The sequence below is a fragment of the Ascaphus truei genome, chromosome 13, assembly GCF_040206685.1.
Source record: "Ascaphus truei isolate aAscTru1 chromosome 13, aAscTru1.hap1, whole genome shotgun sequence".
NCBI classification, from domain to species: Eukaryota; Metazoa; Chordata; class Amphibia; order Anura; family Ascaphidae; genus Ascaphus; species Ascaphus truei.
The window spans coordinates 35,606,777-35,619,852 of record NC_134495.1 but is presented as its reverse complement, the minus strand read 5'-3'; the positions used below and the strand labels follow the sequence as shown (position 1 = coordinate 35,619,852).

The 13,076-nt window shown below is 64.4% G+C and overlaps 1 protein-coding gene across 2 annotated transcripts in view; it reads right to left on the bottom strand.

Moving 5' to 3' along the window:
- Positions 1-13,076, bottom strand: part of LOC142465141 (dehydrogenase/reductase SDR family member 4-like) — a 57,020-nt gene that overhangs the window by 22,478 nt on the left and 21,466 nt on the right. For both annotated transcript variants that reach the window (XM_075569091.1, XM_075569092.1), the window contains exon 4: positions 6,282-6,383. In XM_075569091.1, the coding sequence (XP_075425206.1) occupies positions 6,282-6,383 (102 nt within the window). The remainder of the gene's footprint in view (positions 1-6,281; positions 6,384-13,076) is intronic.

The following is a 13,076-nucleotide window of genomic DNA, read 5'->3' as shown; positions in this document are numbered from 1 at the left end:
GTGTTAGGGGTAGGGAAGGGGTTGGCGGGGCGTTAGGGGTAGGGAAGGGGTTGGCGGGGTGTTAGGGGAAGGGGTTGACGGGGCGTTAGGGGTGGGGAAGGGGTTGGCGGGCGTTAGGGGTGGGGAAGGGGTTGGCGGGGCGTTAGGGGTGGGGAAGGGGTTGGCGGGGCGTTAGGGGTGGGGAAGGGGTTGGCGGGGCGTGGAAGGGGTTGGCGGGGCGTTAGGGGTGGGGAAGGGGTTGGCGGGGCGTTAGGGGTGGGGAAGGGGTTGGCGGGGCGTTAGGGGTGGGGAAGGGGTTGGCGGGGCGTTAGGGGTGGGGAAGGGGTTGGCGGGGCGTTAGGGGTGGGGAAGGGGTTGACGGGGCGGTAGGGAAGGGGTTGGCGGGCGTTAGGGGTGGGGAAGGGGTTGGCGGGCGTTAGGGGTAGGGAAGGGGTTGGCGGGGCGTTAGGGGTGGGGAAGGGGTTGGCGGGGCGTTAGGGGTGGGGAAGGGGTTGGCGGGCGTTAGGGGTGGGGAAGGGGTTGGCGGGGCGTTAAAGGTGGGGAAGGGGTTGGCGGGGCGTTAGGGGTGGGGAAGGGGTTGGCGGGGCGTTAGGGGTAGGGAAGGGGTTGGCGGGCGTTAGGGGTGGGGAAGGGGTTGGCGGGGCGTTAGGGGTAGGGAAGGGGTTGGCGGGGCGTTAGGGGTGGGGAAGGGGTTGGCGGGGCGTTAGGGGTGGGGAAGGGGTTGGCGGGGCGTTAGGGGTAGGGAAGGGGTTGGCGGGCGTTAGGGGTGGGGAAGGGGTTGGCGGGCGTTAGGAGTGGGGAAGGGGTTGGCGGGGCGTTAGGGGTGGGGAAGGGGTTGGCGGGGCGTTAGGGGTAGGGAAGGGGTTGGCGGGGCGTTAGGGGTGGGGAAGGGGTTGGCGGGGCGTTAGGGGTGGGGAAGGGGTTGGCGGGGCGTTAGGGGTAGGTAAGGGGTTGGCGGGGCGTTAGGGGTAGGGAAGGGGTTGGCGGGGCGTTAGGGGTGGGGAAGGGGTTGGCGGGGCGTTAGGGGTGGGGAAGGGGTTGGCGGGGGGTTAGGGGTGGGGAAGGGGTTGGCGGGGCGTTAGGGGTGGGGAAGGGGTTGGCGGGGCGTTAGGGGTGGGGAAGGGGTTGGCGGGGCGTTAGGGGTGGGGAAGGGGTTGGCGGGGCGTTAGGGGTGGGGAAGGGGTTGGCGGGGCGTTAGGGGTGGGGAAGGGGTTGGCGGGGCGTTAGGGGTGGGGAAGGGGTTGGCGGGCGTTAGGGGTGGGGAAGGGGTTGGCGGGGCGTTAGGGGTGGGGAAGGGGTTGGCGGGCGTTAGGGGTGGGGAAGGGGTTGGCGGGGCGTTAGGGGTGGGGAAGGGGTTGGCGGGCGTTAGGGGTGGGGAAGGGGTTGGCGGGCGTTAGGGGTAGGGAAGGGGTTGGCGGGGCGTTAGGGGTAGGGAAGGGGTTGGCGGGGCGTTAGGGGTAGGGAAGGGGTTGGCGGGGCGTTAGGGGTAGGGAAGGGGTTGGCGGGGCGTTAGGGGTGGGGAAGGGGTTGGCGGGGCGTTAGGGGTGGGGAAGGGGTTGGCGGAGCGTTAGGGGTGGGGAAGGGGTTGGCGGGGCGTTAGGGGTGGGGAAGGGGTTGGCGGGGCGTTAGGGGTAGGGAAGGGGTTGGCGGGGCGTTAGGGGAAGGGGTTGGCGGGGCGTTAGGGGTAGGGAAGGGGTTGGCGGGGTGTTAGGGGTAGGGAAGGGGTTGGCGGGGCGTTAGGGGTAGGGAAGGGGTTGGCGGGGTGTTAGGGGAAGGGGTTGACGGGGCGTTAGGGGTGGGGAAGGGGTTGGCGGGCGTTAGGGGTGGGGAAGGGGTTGGCGGGGCGTTAGGGGTGGGGAAGGGGTTGGCGGGGCGTTAGGGGTGGGGAAGGGGTTGGCGGGGCGTTAGGGGTGGGGAAGGGGTTGGCGGGGCGGGGAAGGGGTTGGCGGGGCGTTAGGGGTAGGGAAGGGGTTGGCGGGGCGTTAGGGGTAGGGAAGGGGTTGGCGGGGCGTTAGGGGTAGGGAAGGGGTTGGCGGGGCGTTAGGGGTAGGGAAGGGGTTGGCGGGGCGTTAGGGGTAGGGAAGGGGTTGGCGGGGCGTTAGGGAAGGGGTTGGCGGGGCGTTAGGGGTAGGGAAGGGGTTGGCGGGGCGTTAGGGGTAGGGAAGGGGTTGGCGGGCGTTAGGGGTGGGGAAGGGGTTGGCGGGGCGTTAGGGGTAGGGAAGGGGTTGGCGGGGCGTTAGGGGTAGGGAAGGGGTTGGCGGGGCGTTAGGGGTGGGGAAGGGGTTGGCGGGGCGTTAGGGGTGGGGAAGGGGTTGGCGGGGCGTTAGGGGTAGGTAAGGGGTTGGCGGGGCGTTAGGGGTAGGGAAGGGGTTGGCGGGGCGTTAGGGGTGGGGAAGGGGTTGGCGGGGCGTTAGGGGTGGGGAAGGGGTTGGCGGGGGGTTAGGGGTGGGGAAGGGGTTGGCGGGGCGTTAGGGGTAGGGAAGGGGTTGGCGGGGCGTTAGGGGTGGGGAAGGGGTTGGCGGGCGTTAGGGGTGGGGAAGGGGTTGGCGGGGCGTTAGGGGTAGGGAAGGGGTTGGCGGGGCGTTAGGGGTAGGGAAGGGGTTGGCGGGCGTTAGGGGTGGGGAAGGGGTTGGCGGGCGTTAGGGGTAGGGAAGGGGTTGGCGGGGCGTTAGGGGTAGGGAAGGGGTTGGCGGGCGTTAGGGGTGGGGAAGGGGTTGGCGGGCGTTAGGGGTGGGGAAGGGGTTGGCGGGGCGTTAGGGGTGGGGAAGGGGTTGGCGGGGCGTTAGGGGTAGGGAAGGGGTTGGCGGGCGTTAGGGGTAGGGAAGGGGTTGGCGGGCGTTAGGGGTAGGGAAGGGGTTGGCGGGGCGTTAGGGGTAGGGAAGGGGTTGGCGGGGCGTTAGGGGTAGGGAAGGGGTTGGCGGGGCGTTAGGGGTATGGAAGGGGTTGGCGGGGCGTTAGGGGTATGGAAGGGGTTGGCGGGGCGTTAGGGGTATGGAAGGGGTTGGCGGGCGTTAGGGGTGGGGAAGGGGTTGGCGGGGCGTTAGGGGTATGGAAGGGGTTGGCGGGCGTTAGGGGTATGGAAGGGGTTGGCGGGCGTTAGGGGTGGGGAAGGGGTTGGCGGGCGTTAGGGGTGGGGAAGGGGTTGGCGGGGCGTTAGGGGTAGGGAAGGGGTTGGCGGGGCGTTAGGGGTAGGGAAGGGGTTGGCGGGCGTTAGGGGTAGGGAAGGGGTTGGCGGGGCGTTAGGGGTAGGGAAGGGGTTGGCGGGGCGTTAGGGGTAGGGAAGGGGTTGGCGGGGCGTTAGGGGTGGGGAAGGGGTTGGCGGGGCGTTAGGGGTAGGGAAGGGGTTGGCGGGGCGTTAGGGGTAGGGAAGGGGTTGGCGTGGCGTTAGGGGTAGGGAAGGGGTTGGCGGGGCGTTAGGGGTAGGGAAGGGGTTGGCGGGGCGTTAGGGGTAGGGAAGGGGTTGGCGGGGCGTTAGGGGTAGGGAAGGGGTAGGGAAGGGGTTGGCGGGGCGTTAGGGGTAGGGAAGGGGTTGGCGGGGCGTTAGGGGTAGGGAAGGGGTTGGCGGGGCGTTAGGGGTAGGGAAGGGGTTGGCGGGGCGTTAGGGGTGGGGAAGGGGTTGGCGGGGCGTTAGGGGTGGGGAAGGGGTTGGCGGGGCGTTAGGGGTAGGGAAGGGGTTGGCGGGGCGTTAGGGGTAGGGAAGGGGTTGGCGGGGCGTTAGGGGTAGGGAAGGGGTTGGCGGGGCGTTAGGGGTAGGGAAGGGGTTGGCGGGGCGTTAGGGGTAGGGAAGGGGTTGGCGGGGCGTTAGGGGTAGGCGGGCGTTAGGGGTAGGGAAGGGGTTGGCGGGCGTTAGGGGTGGGGAAGGGGTTGGCGGGGCGTTAGGGGTGGGGAAGGGGTTGGCGGGGCGTTAGGGGTATGGAAGGGGTTGGCGGGGCGTTAGGGGTGGGGAAGGGGTTGGCGGGGCGTTAGGGGTATGGAAGGGGTTGGCGGGGCGTTAGGGGTATGGAAGGGGTTGGCGGGGCGTTAGGGGTATGGAAGGGGTTGGCGGGCGTTAGGGGTGGGGAAGGGGTTGGCGGGCGTTAGGGGTAGGGAAGGGGTTGGCGGGCGTTAGGGGTGGGGAAGGGGTTGGCGGGGCGTTAGGGGTAGGGAAGGGGTTGGCGGGCGTTAGGGGTGGGGAAGGGGTTGGCGGGGCGTTAGGGGTAGGGAAGGGGTTGGCGGGGCGTTAGGGGTAGGGAAGGGGTTGGCGGGGCGTTAGGGGTAGGGAAGGGGTTGGCGGGGCGTTAGGGGTAGGGAAGGGGTTGGCGGGGCGTTAGGGGTGGGGAAGGGGTTGGCGGGGCGTTAGGGGTGGGGAAGGGGTTGGCGGGGCGTTAGGGGTAGGGAAGGGGTTGGCGGGCGTTAGGGGTGGGGAAGGGGTTGGCGGGCGTTAGGGGTAGGGAAGGGGTTGGCGGGGCGTTAGGGGTGGGGAAGGGGTTGGCGGGGCGTTAGGGGTGGGGAAGGGGTTGGCGGGGCGTTAGGGGAAGGGGTTGGCGGGGCGTTAGGGGTGGGGAAGGGGTTGGCGGGGCGTTAGGGGTGGGGAAGGGGTTGGCGGGCGTTAGGGGTGGGGAAGGGGTTGGCGGGGCGTTAGGGGTGGGGAAGGGGTTGGCGGGGCGTTAGGGGTAGGGAAGGGGTTGGCGGGCGTTAGGGGTGGGGAAGGGGTTGGCGGGGCAGGGAAGGGGTTGGCGGGGCGTTAGGGGTAGGGAAGGGGTTGGCGGGCGTTAGGGGTGGGGAAGGGGTTGGCGGGCGTTAGGGGTAGGGAAGGGGTTGGCGGGCGTTAGGGGTGGGGAAGGGGTTGGCGGGCGTTAGGGGTAGGGAAGGGGTTGGCGGGGCGTTAGGGGTGGGGAAGGGGTTGGCGGGGCGTTAGGGGTAGGGAAGGGGTTGGCGGGCGTTAGGGGTAGGGAAGGGGTTGGCGGGCGTTAGGGGTAGGGAAGGGGTTGGCGGGGCGTTAGGGGTGGGGAAGGGGTTGGCGGGCGTTAGGGGTGGGGAAGGGGTTGGCGGGCGTTAGGGGTGGGGGAAGGGGTTGACGGGGCGTTAGGGGTGGGGAAGGGGTTGGCGGGGCGTTAGGGGTGGGGAAGGGGTTGGCGGGCGTTAGGGGTGGGGAAGGGGTTGGCGGGGCGTTAGGGGTGGGGAAGGGGTTGGCGGGGCGTTAGGGGTAGGGAAGGGGTTGGCGGGCGTTAGGGGTGGGGAAGGGGTTGGCGGGGCAGGGAAGGGGTTGGCGGGGCGTTAGGGGTAGGGAAGGGGTTGGCGGGCGTTAGGGGTGGGGAAGGGGTTGGCGGGCGTTAGGGGTAGGGAAGGGGTTGGCGGGCGTTAGGGGTGGGGAAGGGGTTGGCGGGCGTTAGGGGTAGGGAAGGGGTTGGCGGGGCGTTAGGGGTGGGGAAGGGGTTGGCGGGGCGTTAGGGGTAGGGAAGGGGTTGGCGGGCGTTAGGGGTAGGGAAGGGGTTGGCGGGCGTTAGGGGTAGGGAAGGGGTTGGCGGGGCGTTAGGGGTGGGGAAGGGGTTGGCGGGCGTTAGGGGTGGGGAAGGGGTTGGCGGGCGTTAGGGGTGGGGAAGGGGTTGACGGGGCGTTAGGGGTGGGGAAGGGGTTGGCGGGGCGTTAGGGGTGGGGAAGGGGTTGGCGGGGCGTTAGGGGTGGGGAAGGGGTTGGCGGGGCGTTAGGGGTGGGAAGGGGTTGGCGGGGCGTTAGGGGTGGGAAGGGGTTGGCGGGCGTTAGGGGTAGGGAAGGGGTTGGCGGGCGTTAGGGGTGGGGAAGGGGTTGGCGGGCGTTAGGGGTAGGGAAGGGGTTGGCGGGGCGTTAGGGGTGGGGAAGGGGTTGGCGGGGCGTTAGGGGTAGGGAAGGGGTTGGCGGGCGTTAGGGGTAGGGAAGGGGTTGGCGGGCGTTAGGGGTAGGGAAGGGGTTGGCGGGGCGTTAGGGGTGGGGAAGGGGTTGGCGGGCGTTAGGGGTGGGGAAGGGGTTGGCGGGCGTTAGGGGTGGGGAAGGGGTTGACGGGGCGTTAGGGGTGGGGAAGGGGTTGGCGGGGCGTTAGGGGTGGGGAAGGGGTTGGCGGGGCGTTAGGGGTGGGGAAGGGGTTGGCGGGGCGTTAGGGGTGGGAAGGGGTTGGCGGGGCGTTAGGGGTGGGAAGGGGTTGGCGGGGCGTTAGGGGTGGGAAGGGGTTGGCGGGGCGTTAGGGGTGGGGAAGGGGTTGGCGGGGTGTTAGGGGTGGGGAAGGGGTTGGCGGGGTGTTAGGGGTGGGAGGATATGAGGGGTCTCACCTTGTCCCACACATCCTCAGTAGAATCCAATATATTCCCAGCGAAAGGATTCACAGCCGCGTTAGACACCAGGATATCAATTCCACCATAACGCTGCACGGCCTGAAACACAGTGACACACACACACACAGTGACACAAACACACAAACACACAGTGACACACACACAGTGACACAAACACACAAACACACAGTGACACACACACAGTGACACACACACAGTGACACACACACACAGTGACACACACACAGTGACACACACAGTGACACACACGCACACACAGTGACACAAACATAGTGACACACACGCACACACAGTGACACAAACAGTGACACACACACACACACAGTGACACACACACACACAGTGACACACACACACACAGTGACACACACACACACAGTGACACACTGACACACGCACAGTGACACACTGACACACTGACACACTGACACACACACACACACACAGTGACACAAACACACACAGTAACACAAACACACACAGTGACACACTGACACACGCACACAGTGACACACTGACACACACACACACACACACACAGTGACACAAACACACACAGTGACACAAACACACACAGTGACACACTGACACACGCACACAGTGACACACTGACACACACACACACACACACACAGTGACACAAACACACACAGTGACACAAACACACACAGTGACACAAACACACACAATGACACACTGACACACACACAGTGACACAAACACACACACAGGGAAGCACTAGGCCACGTCCAGTGTGAGCGACCGAACAGGCCAGTGGCCAGAATGAGGCCGGCCACAGAGCGCGCGATGGTGCAAAACAATTTCATTTTGTCGCACGACGGCCGGGTCACGTGAGCGGATCAGCCAATGAGGGTGAACAGGCCTTGTGACGTTATGGCCACGCCTCCCTGTCGCTGTGGATCTCAGGCCACAGATCGCTCGAGGCCATGCGCTCCATCGCAGGCGCGCCCACTATATCCGAGGTCTTAGCTTAGCCGTGAGGCTCCTCCTCGCACTCCAGGAAACTCACCTCCCCGGGGAAGCACTTATCCCTGAGGCTCCTCCTCGCACTCCGGGAAACTCACCTCCTCGGGGAAGCACTTATCCCTGAGGCTCCTCCTCGCACTCCGGGAAACTCACCTCCCCGGGGAAGCACTTATCCCTGAGGCTCCTCCTCGCACTCCGGGAAACTCACCTCCTCGGGGAAGCACTTATCCCTGAGGCTCCTCCTCGCACTCCGGGAAACTCACCTCCCCGGGGAAGCACTTATCCCTGAGGCTCCTCCTCGCACTCCGGGAAACTCACCTCCCCGGGGAAGCACTTATCCCTGAGGCTCCTCCTCGCACTCCGGGAAACTCACCTCCTCGGGGAAGCACTTATCCCTGAGGCTCCTCCTCGCACTCCGGGAAACTCACCTCCTCGGGGAAGCACTTATCCCTGAGGCTCCTCCTCGCACTCCGGGAAACTCACCTCCCCGGGGAAGCACTTATCCCTGAGGCTCCTCCTCGCACTCCGGGAAACTCACCTCCCCGGGGAAGCACTTATCCCTGAGGCTCCTCCTCGCACTCCGGGAAACTCACCTCCCCGGGGAAGCACTTATCCCTGAGGCTCCTCCTCGCACTCCGGGAAACTCACCTCCCCGGGGAAGCACTTATCCCTGAGGCTCCTCCTCGCACTCCGGGAAACTCACCTCCCCGGGGAAGCACTTATCCCTGAGGCTCCTCCTCGCACTCCGGGAAACTCACCTCCCCGGGGAAGCACTTATCCCTGAGGCTCCTCCTCGCACTCCGGGAAACTCACCTCCCCGGGGAAGCACTTATCCCTGAGGCTCCTCCTCGCACTCCGGGAAACTCACCTCCCCGGGGAAGCACTTATCCCTGAGGCTCCTCCTCGCACTCCGGGAAACTCACCTCCTCGGGGAAGCACTTATCCCTGAGGCTCCTCCTCGCACTCTGGGAAACTCACCTCCTCGGGAAAGCACTTATCCCTGAGGCTCCTCCTCGCACTCCGGGAAACTCACCTCCTCGGGGAAGCACTTATCCCTGAGGCTCCTCCTCGCACTCCGGGAAACTCACCTCCCCGGGGAAGCACTTATCCCTGAGGCTCCTCCTCGCACTCCGGGAAACTCACCTCCTCGGGGAAGCACTTATCCCTGAGGCTCCTCCTCGCACTCCGGGAAACTCACCTCCTCGGGGAAGCACTTATCCCTGAGGCTCCTCCTCGCACTCCGGGAAACTCACCTCCTCGGGGAAGCACTTATCCCTGAGGCTCCTCCTCGCACTCCGGGAAACTCACCTCCCCGGGGAAGCACTTATCCCTGAGGCTCCTCCTCGCACTCCGGGAAACTCACCTCCCCGGGGAAGCACTTATCCCTGAGGCTCCTCCTCGCACTCCGGGAAACTCACCTCCCCGGGGAAGCACTTATCCCTGAGGCTCCTCCTCGCACTCCGGGAAACTCACCTCCCCGGGGAAGCACTTATCCCTGAGGCTCCTCCTCGCACTCCGGGAAACTCACCTCCCCGGGGAAGCACTTATCCCTGAGGCTCCTCCTCGCACTCCGGGAAACTCACCTCCCCGGGGAAGCACTTATCCCTGAGGCTCCTCCTCGCACTCCGGGAAACTCACCTCCCCGGGGAAGCACTTATCCCTGAGGCTCCTCCTCGCACTCCGGGAAACTCACCTCCTCGGGGAAGCACTTATCCCTGAGGCTCCTCCTCGCACTCTGGGAAACTCACCTCCTCGGGAAAGCACTTATCCCTGAGGCTCCTCCTCGCACTCCGGGAAACTCACCTCCTCGGGGAAGCACTTATCCCTGAGGCTCCTCCTCGCACTCCGGGAAACTCACCTCCCCGGGGAAGCACTTATCCCTGAGGCTCCTCCTCGCACTCCGGGAAACTCACCTCCTCGGGGAAGCACTTATCCCTGAGGCTCCTCCTCGCACTCCGGGAAACTCACCTCCTCGGGGAAGCACTTATCCCTGAGGCTCCTCCTCGCACTCCGGGAAACTCACCTCCCCGGGGAAGCACTTATCCCTGAGGCTCCTCCTCGCACTCCGGGAAACTCACCTTCCCGGGGAAGCACTTATCCCTGAGGCTCCTCCTCGCACTCCGGGAAACTCACCTCCTCGGGGAAGCACTTATCCCTGAGGCTCCTCCTCGCACTCCGGGAAACTCACCTCCTCGGGGAAGCACTTATCCCTGAGGCTCCTCCTCGCACTCCGGGAAACTCCCTCCCCGGGGAAGCACTTATCCCTGAGGCTCCTCCTCGCACTCCGGGAAACTCACCTCCTCGGGGAAGCACTTATCCCTGAGGCTCCTCCTCGCACTCCGGGAAACTCACCTCCTCGGGGAAGCACTTATCCATGAGGCTCCTCCTCGCACTCCGGGAAACTCACCTCCCCGGGGAAGCACTTATCCCTGAGGCTCCTCATCGCACTCCGGGAAACTCACCTCCCCGGGGAAGCACTTATCCCTGAGGCTCCTCCTCGCACTCCGGGAAACTCACCTCCCCGGGGAAGCACTTATCCCTGAGGCTCCTCCTCGCACTCAGGGAAACTCACCTCCCCGGGGAAGCACTTATCCCTGAGGCTCCTCCTCGCACTCCGGGAAACTCACCTCCTCGGGGAAGCACTTATCCCTGAGGCTCCTCCTCGCACTCCGGGAAACTCACCTCCTCGGGGAAGCACTTATCCCTGAGGCTCCTCCTCGCACTCCGGGAAACTCACCTCCCCGGGGAAGCACTTATCCCTGAGGCTCCTCCTCGCACTCCGGGAAACTCACCTTCCCGGGGAAGCACTTATCCCTGAGGCTCCTCCTCGCACTCCGGGAAACTCACCTCCTCGGGGAAGCACTTATCCCTGAGGCTCCTCCTCGCACTCCGGGAAACTCACCTCCTCGGGGAAGCACTTATCCCTGAGGCTCCTCCTCGCACTCCGGGAAACTCCCTCCCCGGGGAAGCACTTATCCCTGAGGCTCCTCCTCGCACTCCGGGAAACTCACCTCCTCGGGGAAGCACTTATCCCTGAGGCTCCTCCTCGCACTCCGGGAAACTCACCTCCTCGGGGAAGCACTTATCCATGAGGCTCCTCCTCGCACTCCGGGAAACTCACCTCCCCGGGGAAGCACTTATCCCTGAGGCTCCTCATCGCACTCCGGGAAACTCACCTCCCCGGGGAAGCACTTATCCCTGAGGCTCCTCCTCGCACTCCGGGAAACTCACCTCCCCGGGGAAGCACTTATCCCTGAGGCTCCTCCTCGCACTCCGGGAAACTCACCTCCCCGGGGAAGCACTTATCCCTGAGGCTCCTCCTCGCACTCCGGGAAACTCACCTCCTCGGGGAAGCACTTATCCCTGAGGCTCCTCCTCGCACTCCGGGAAACTCACCTCCTCGGGGAAGCACTTATCCATGAGGCTCCTCCTCGCACTCCGGGAAACTCACCTCCCCGGGGAAGCACTTATCCCTGAGGCTCCTCATCGCACTCCGGGAAACTCACCTCCCCGGGGAAGCACTTATCCCTGAGGCTCCTCCTCGCACTCCGGGAAACTCACCTCCCCGGGGAAGCACTTATCCCTGAGGCTCCTCCTCGCACTCCGGGAAACTCACCTCCCCGGGGAAGCACTTATCCCTGAGGCTCCTCCTCGCACTCCGGGAAACTCACCTCCTCGGGGAAGCACTTATCCCTGAGGCTCCTCCTCGCACTCCGGGAAACTCACCTCCTCGGGGAAGCACTTATCCCTGAGGCTCCTCCTCGCACTCCGGGAAACTCACCTCCCCGGGGAAGCACTTATCCCTGAGGCTCCTCCTCGCACTCCGGGAAACTCACCTCCCCGGGGAAGCACTTATCCCTGAGGCTCCTCCTCGCACTCCTGCAAACTCACCTCCTCGGGGAAGCACTTATCCCTGAGGCTCCTCCTCGCACTCCGGGAAACTCACCTCCTCGGGGAAGCACTTATCCCTGAGGCTCCTCCTCGCACTCCGGGAAACTCACCTCCTCGGGGAAGCACTTATCCCTGAGGCTCCTCCTCGCACTCCGGGAAACTCACCTCCCCGGGGAAGCACTTATCCCTGAGGCTCCTCCTCGCACTCCGGGAAACTCACCTCCTCGGGGAAGCACTTATCCCTGAGGCTCCTCCTCGCACTCCGGGAAACTCACCTCCTCGGGGAAGCACTTATCCCTGAGGCTCCTCCTCGCACTCCGGGAAACTCACCTCCCGGGGAAGCACTTATCCCTGAGGCTCCTCCTCGCACTCCGGGAAACTCACCTCCTCGGGGAAGCACTTATCCCTGAGGCTCCTCCTCGCACTCCGGGAAACTCTCCTCCCCGGGGAAGCACTTATCCCTGAGGCTCCTCCTCGCACTCCGGGAAACTCACCTCCTCGGGGAAGCACTTATCCCTGAGGCTCCTCCTCGCACTCCGGGAAACTCACCTCCTCGGGGAAGCACTTATCCCTGAGGCTCCTCCTCGCACTCCGGGAAACTCACCTCCTCGGGGAAGCACTTATCCCTGAGGCTCCTCGCACTCCGGGAAACTCACCTCCTCGGGGAAGGTTTTTGTGTCTTCTATCAAATATAGAACATTTTTGATTTACTTACCTGCGTGCTGTCCCTTGATGTCGTGTTGCAACCGGTATCGTATGGTCTGTTATTGCTTTATGGGATAAGCACCAAAACTTATTTACTTGCATATGGTGTGCCGGCTGTGCATTGGATTATATATATATATATATATATATATATATACACACACACACACACATATTATATACACACACACACACACAACACATAACACATCCACCACTTCGATCAATCTCTCCCTCTCTCACCCCCTCGATCAGTCTCTCCGTCTCCCCCTCACCATTTCTATTGGTCTCTTCCCATCAGTCTCTCCCTGTCTCCTCCTCACTCCCTCGATCATTCTCTCCCCCTCCCTATCAGTCCCTACCTCTCTCCCCCTTAAATCAGTCTCTCCCACTCTCCTCCTCGCCATCAGTCTCTCCCCCTCAACCCCTAAATCAGTCTCTCCCTCTATGAGTCTGTCTCCCCATCACCGTCTCGGTCACTCTCTTCCTCACTATCTCAGTCTCTTAATGTCTCCCCCTTGATCAGTCTCTCCCCCACACCTCCTCAATCAGTCTCTCTGTTTCCCCCTCAACCAGTCTCTCTCTCTCCCCTCCTCACCATCTCGATCAGTTTCTAACTGTCTCCCTCTCATCGTCTCGCCCCATCTCACCCCCTCGATCAGTGTCTCCCTGTCTGCACCTCACCCCCTCGACCAGTCTCTCTCTCTCACCGTCTCGATCACTCTCCCCGTCTCTCCCCTCAGCCCCTCGATCAGTCTCCCCCCTCACGTACTGATCAGTCTCCCCCTCAATCAGTCTCTCCCCCCATACGTCTCAATTAGTCTCTCCCTGTCCCCCCCCACCGTCTCGATCAGTCTCTCCCTGTCCCCCCCTCACGTCTCAATCCATCTCTCCCCGTCCCCCCCTCACGTCTCAATCAGTCTCTCCCTGTCCCGCCCACCATCTCGATCAGTCTCTCCGTCCCCTCCTCACCGTCTCGATCAGTCTCTCCCTGTCCCCCCTCACATCTCGCTCAGTGTCTCCCTGTCACCCCCTCACCGTCTCGATCAGTATCTCCCTGTCACCCCACACCGTCTCGATCACTGTCTCCCTGTCCCCCCTTCACCATCTCGATCAGTCTCTCCCTGTCCCCCCTCACGTCTCGATCAGTGTCTCCCTGTACCCCCTCACCGTCTCGATCAGTGTCAC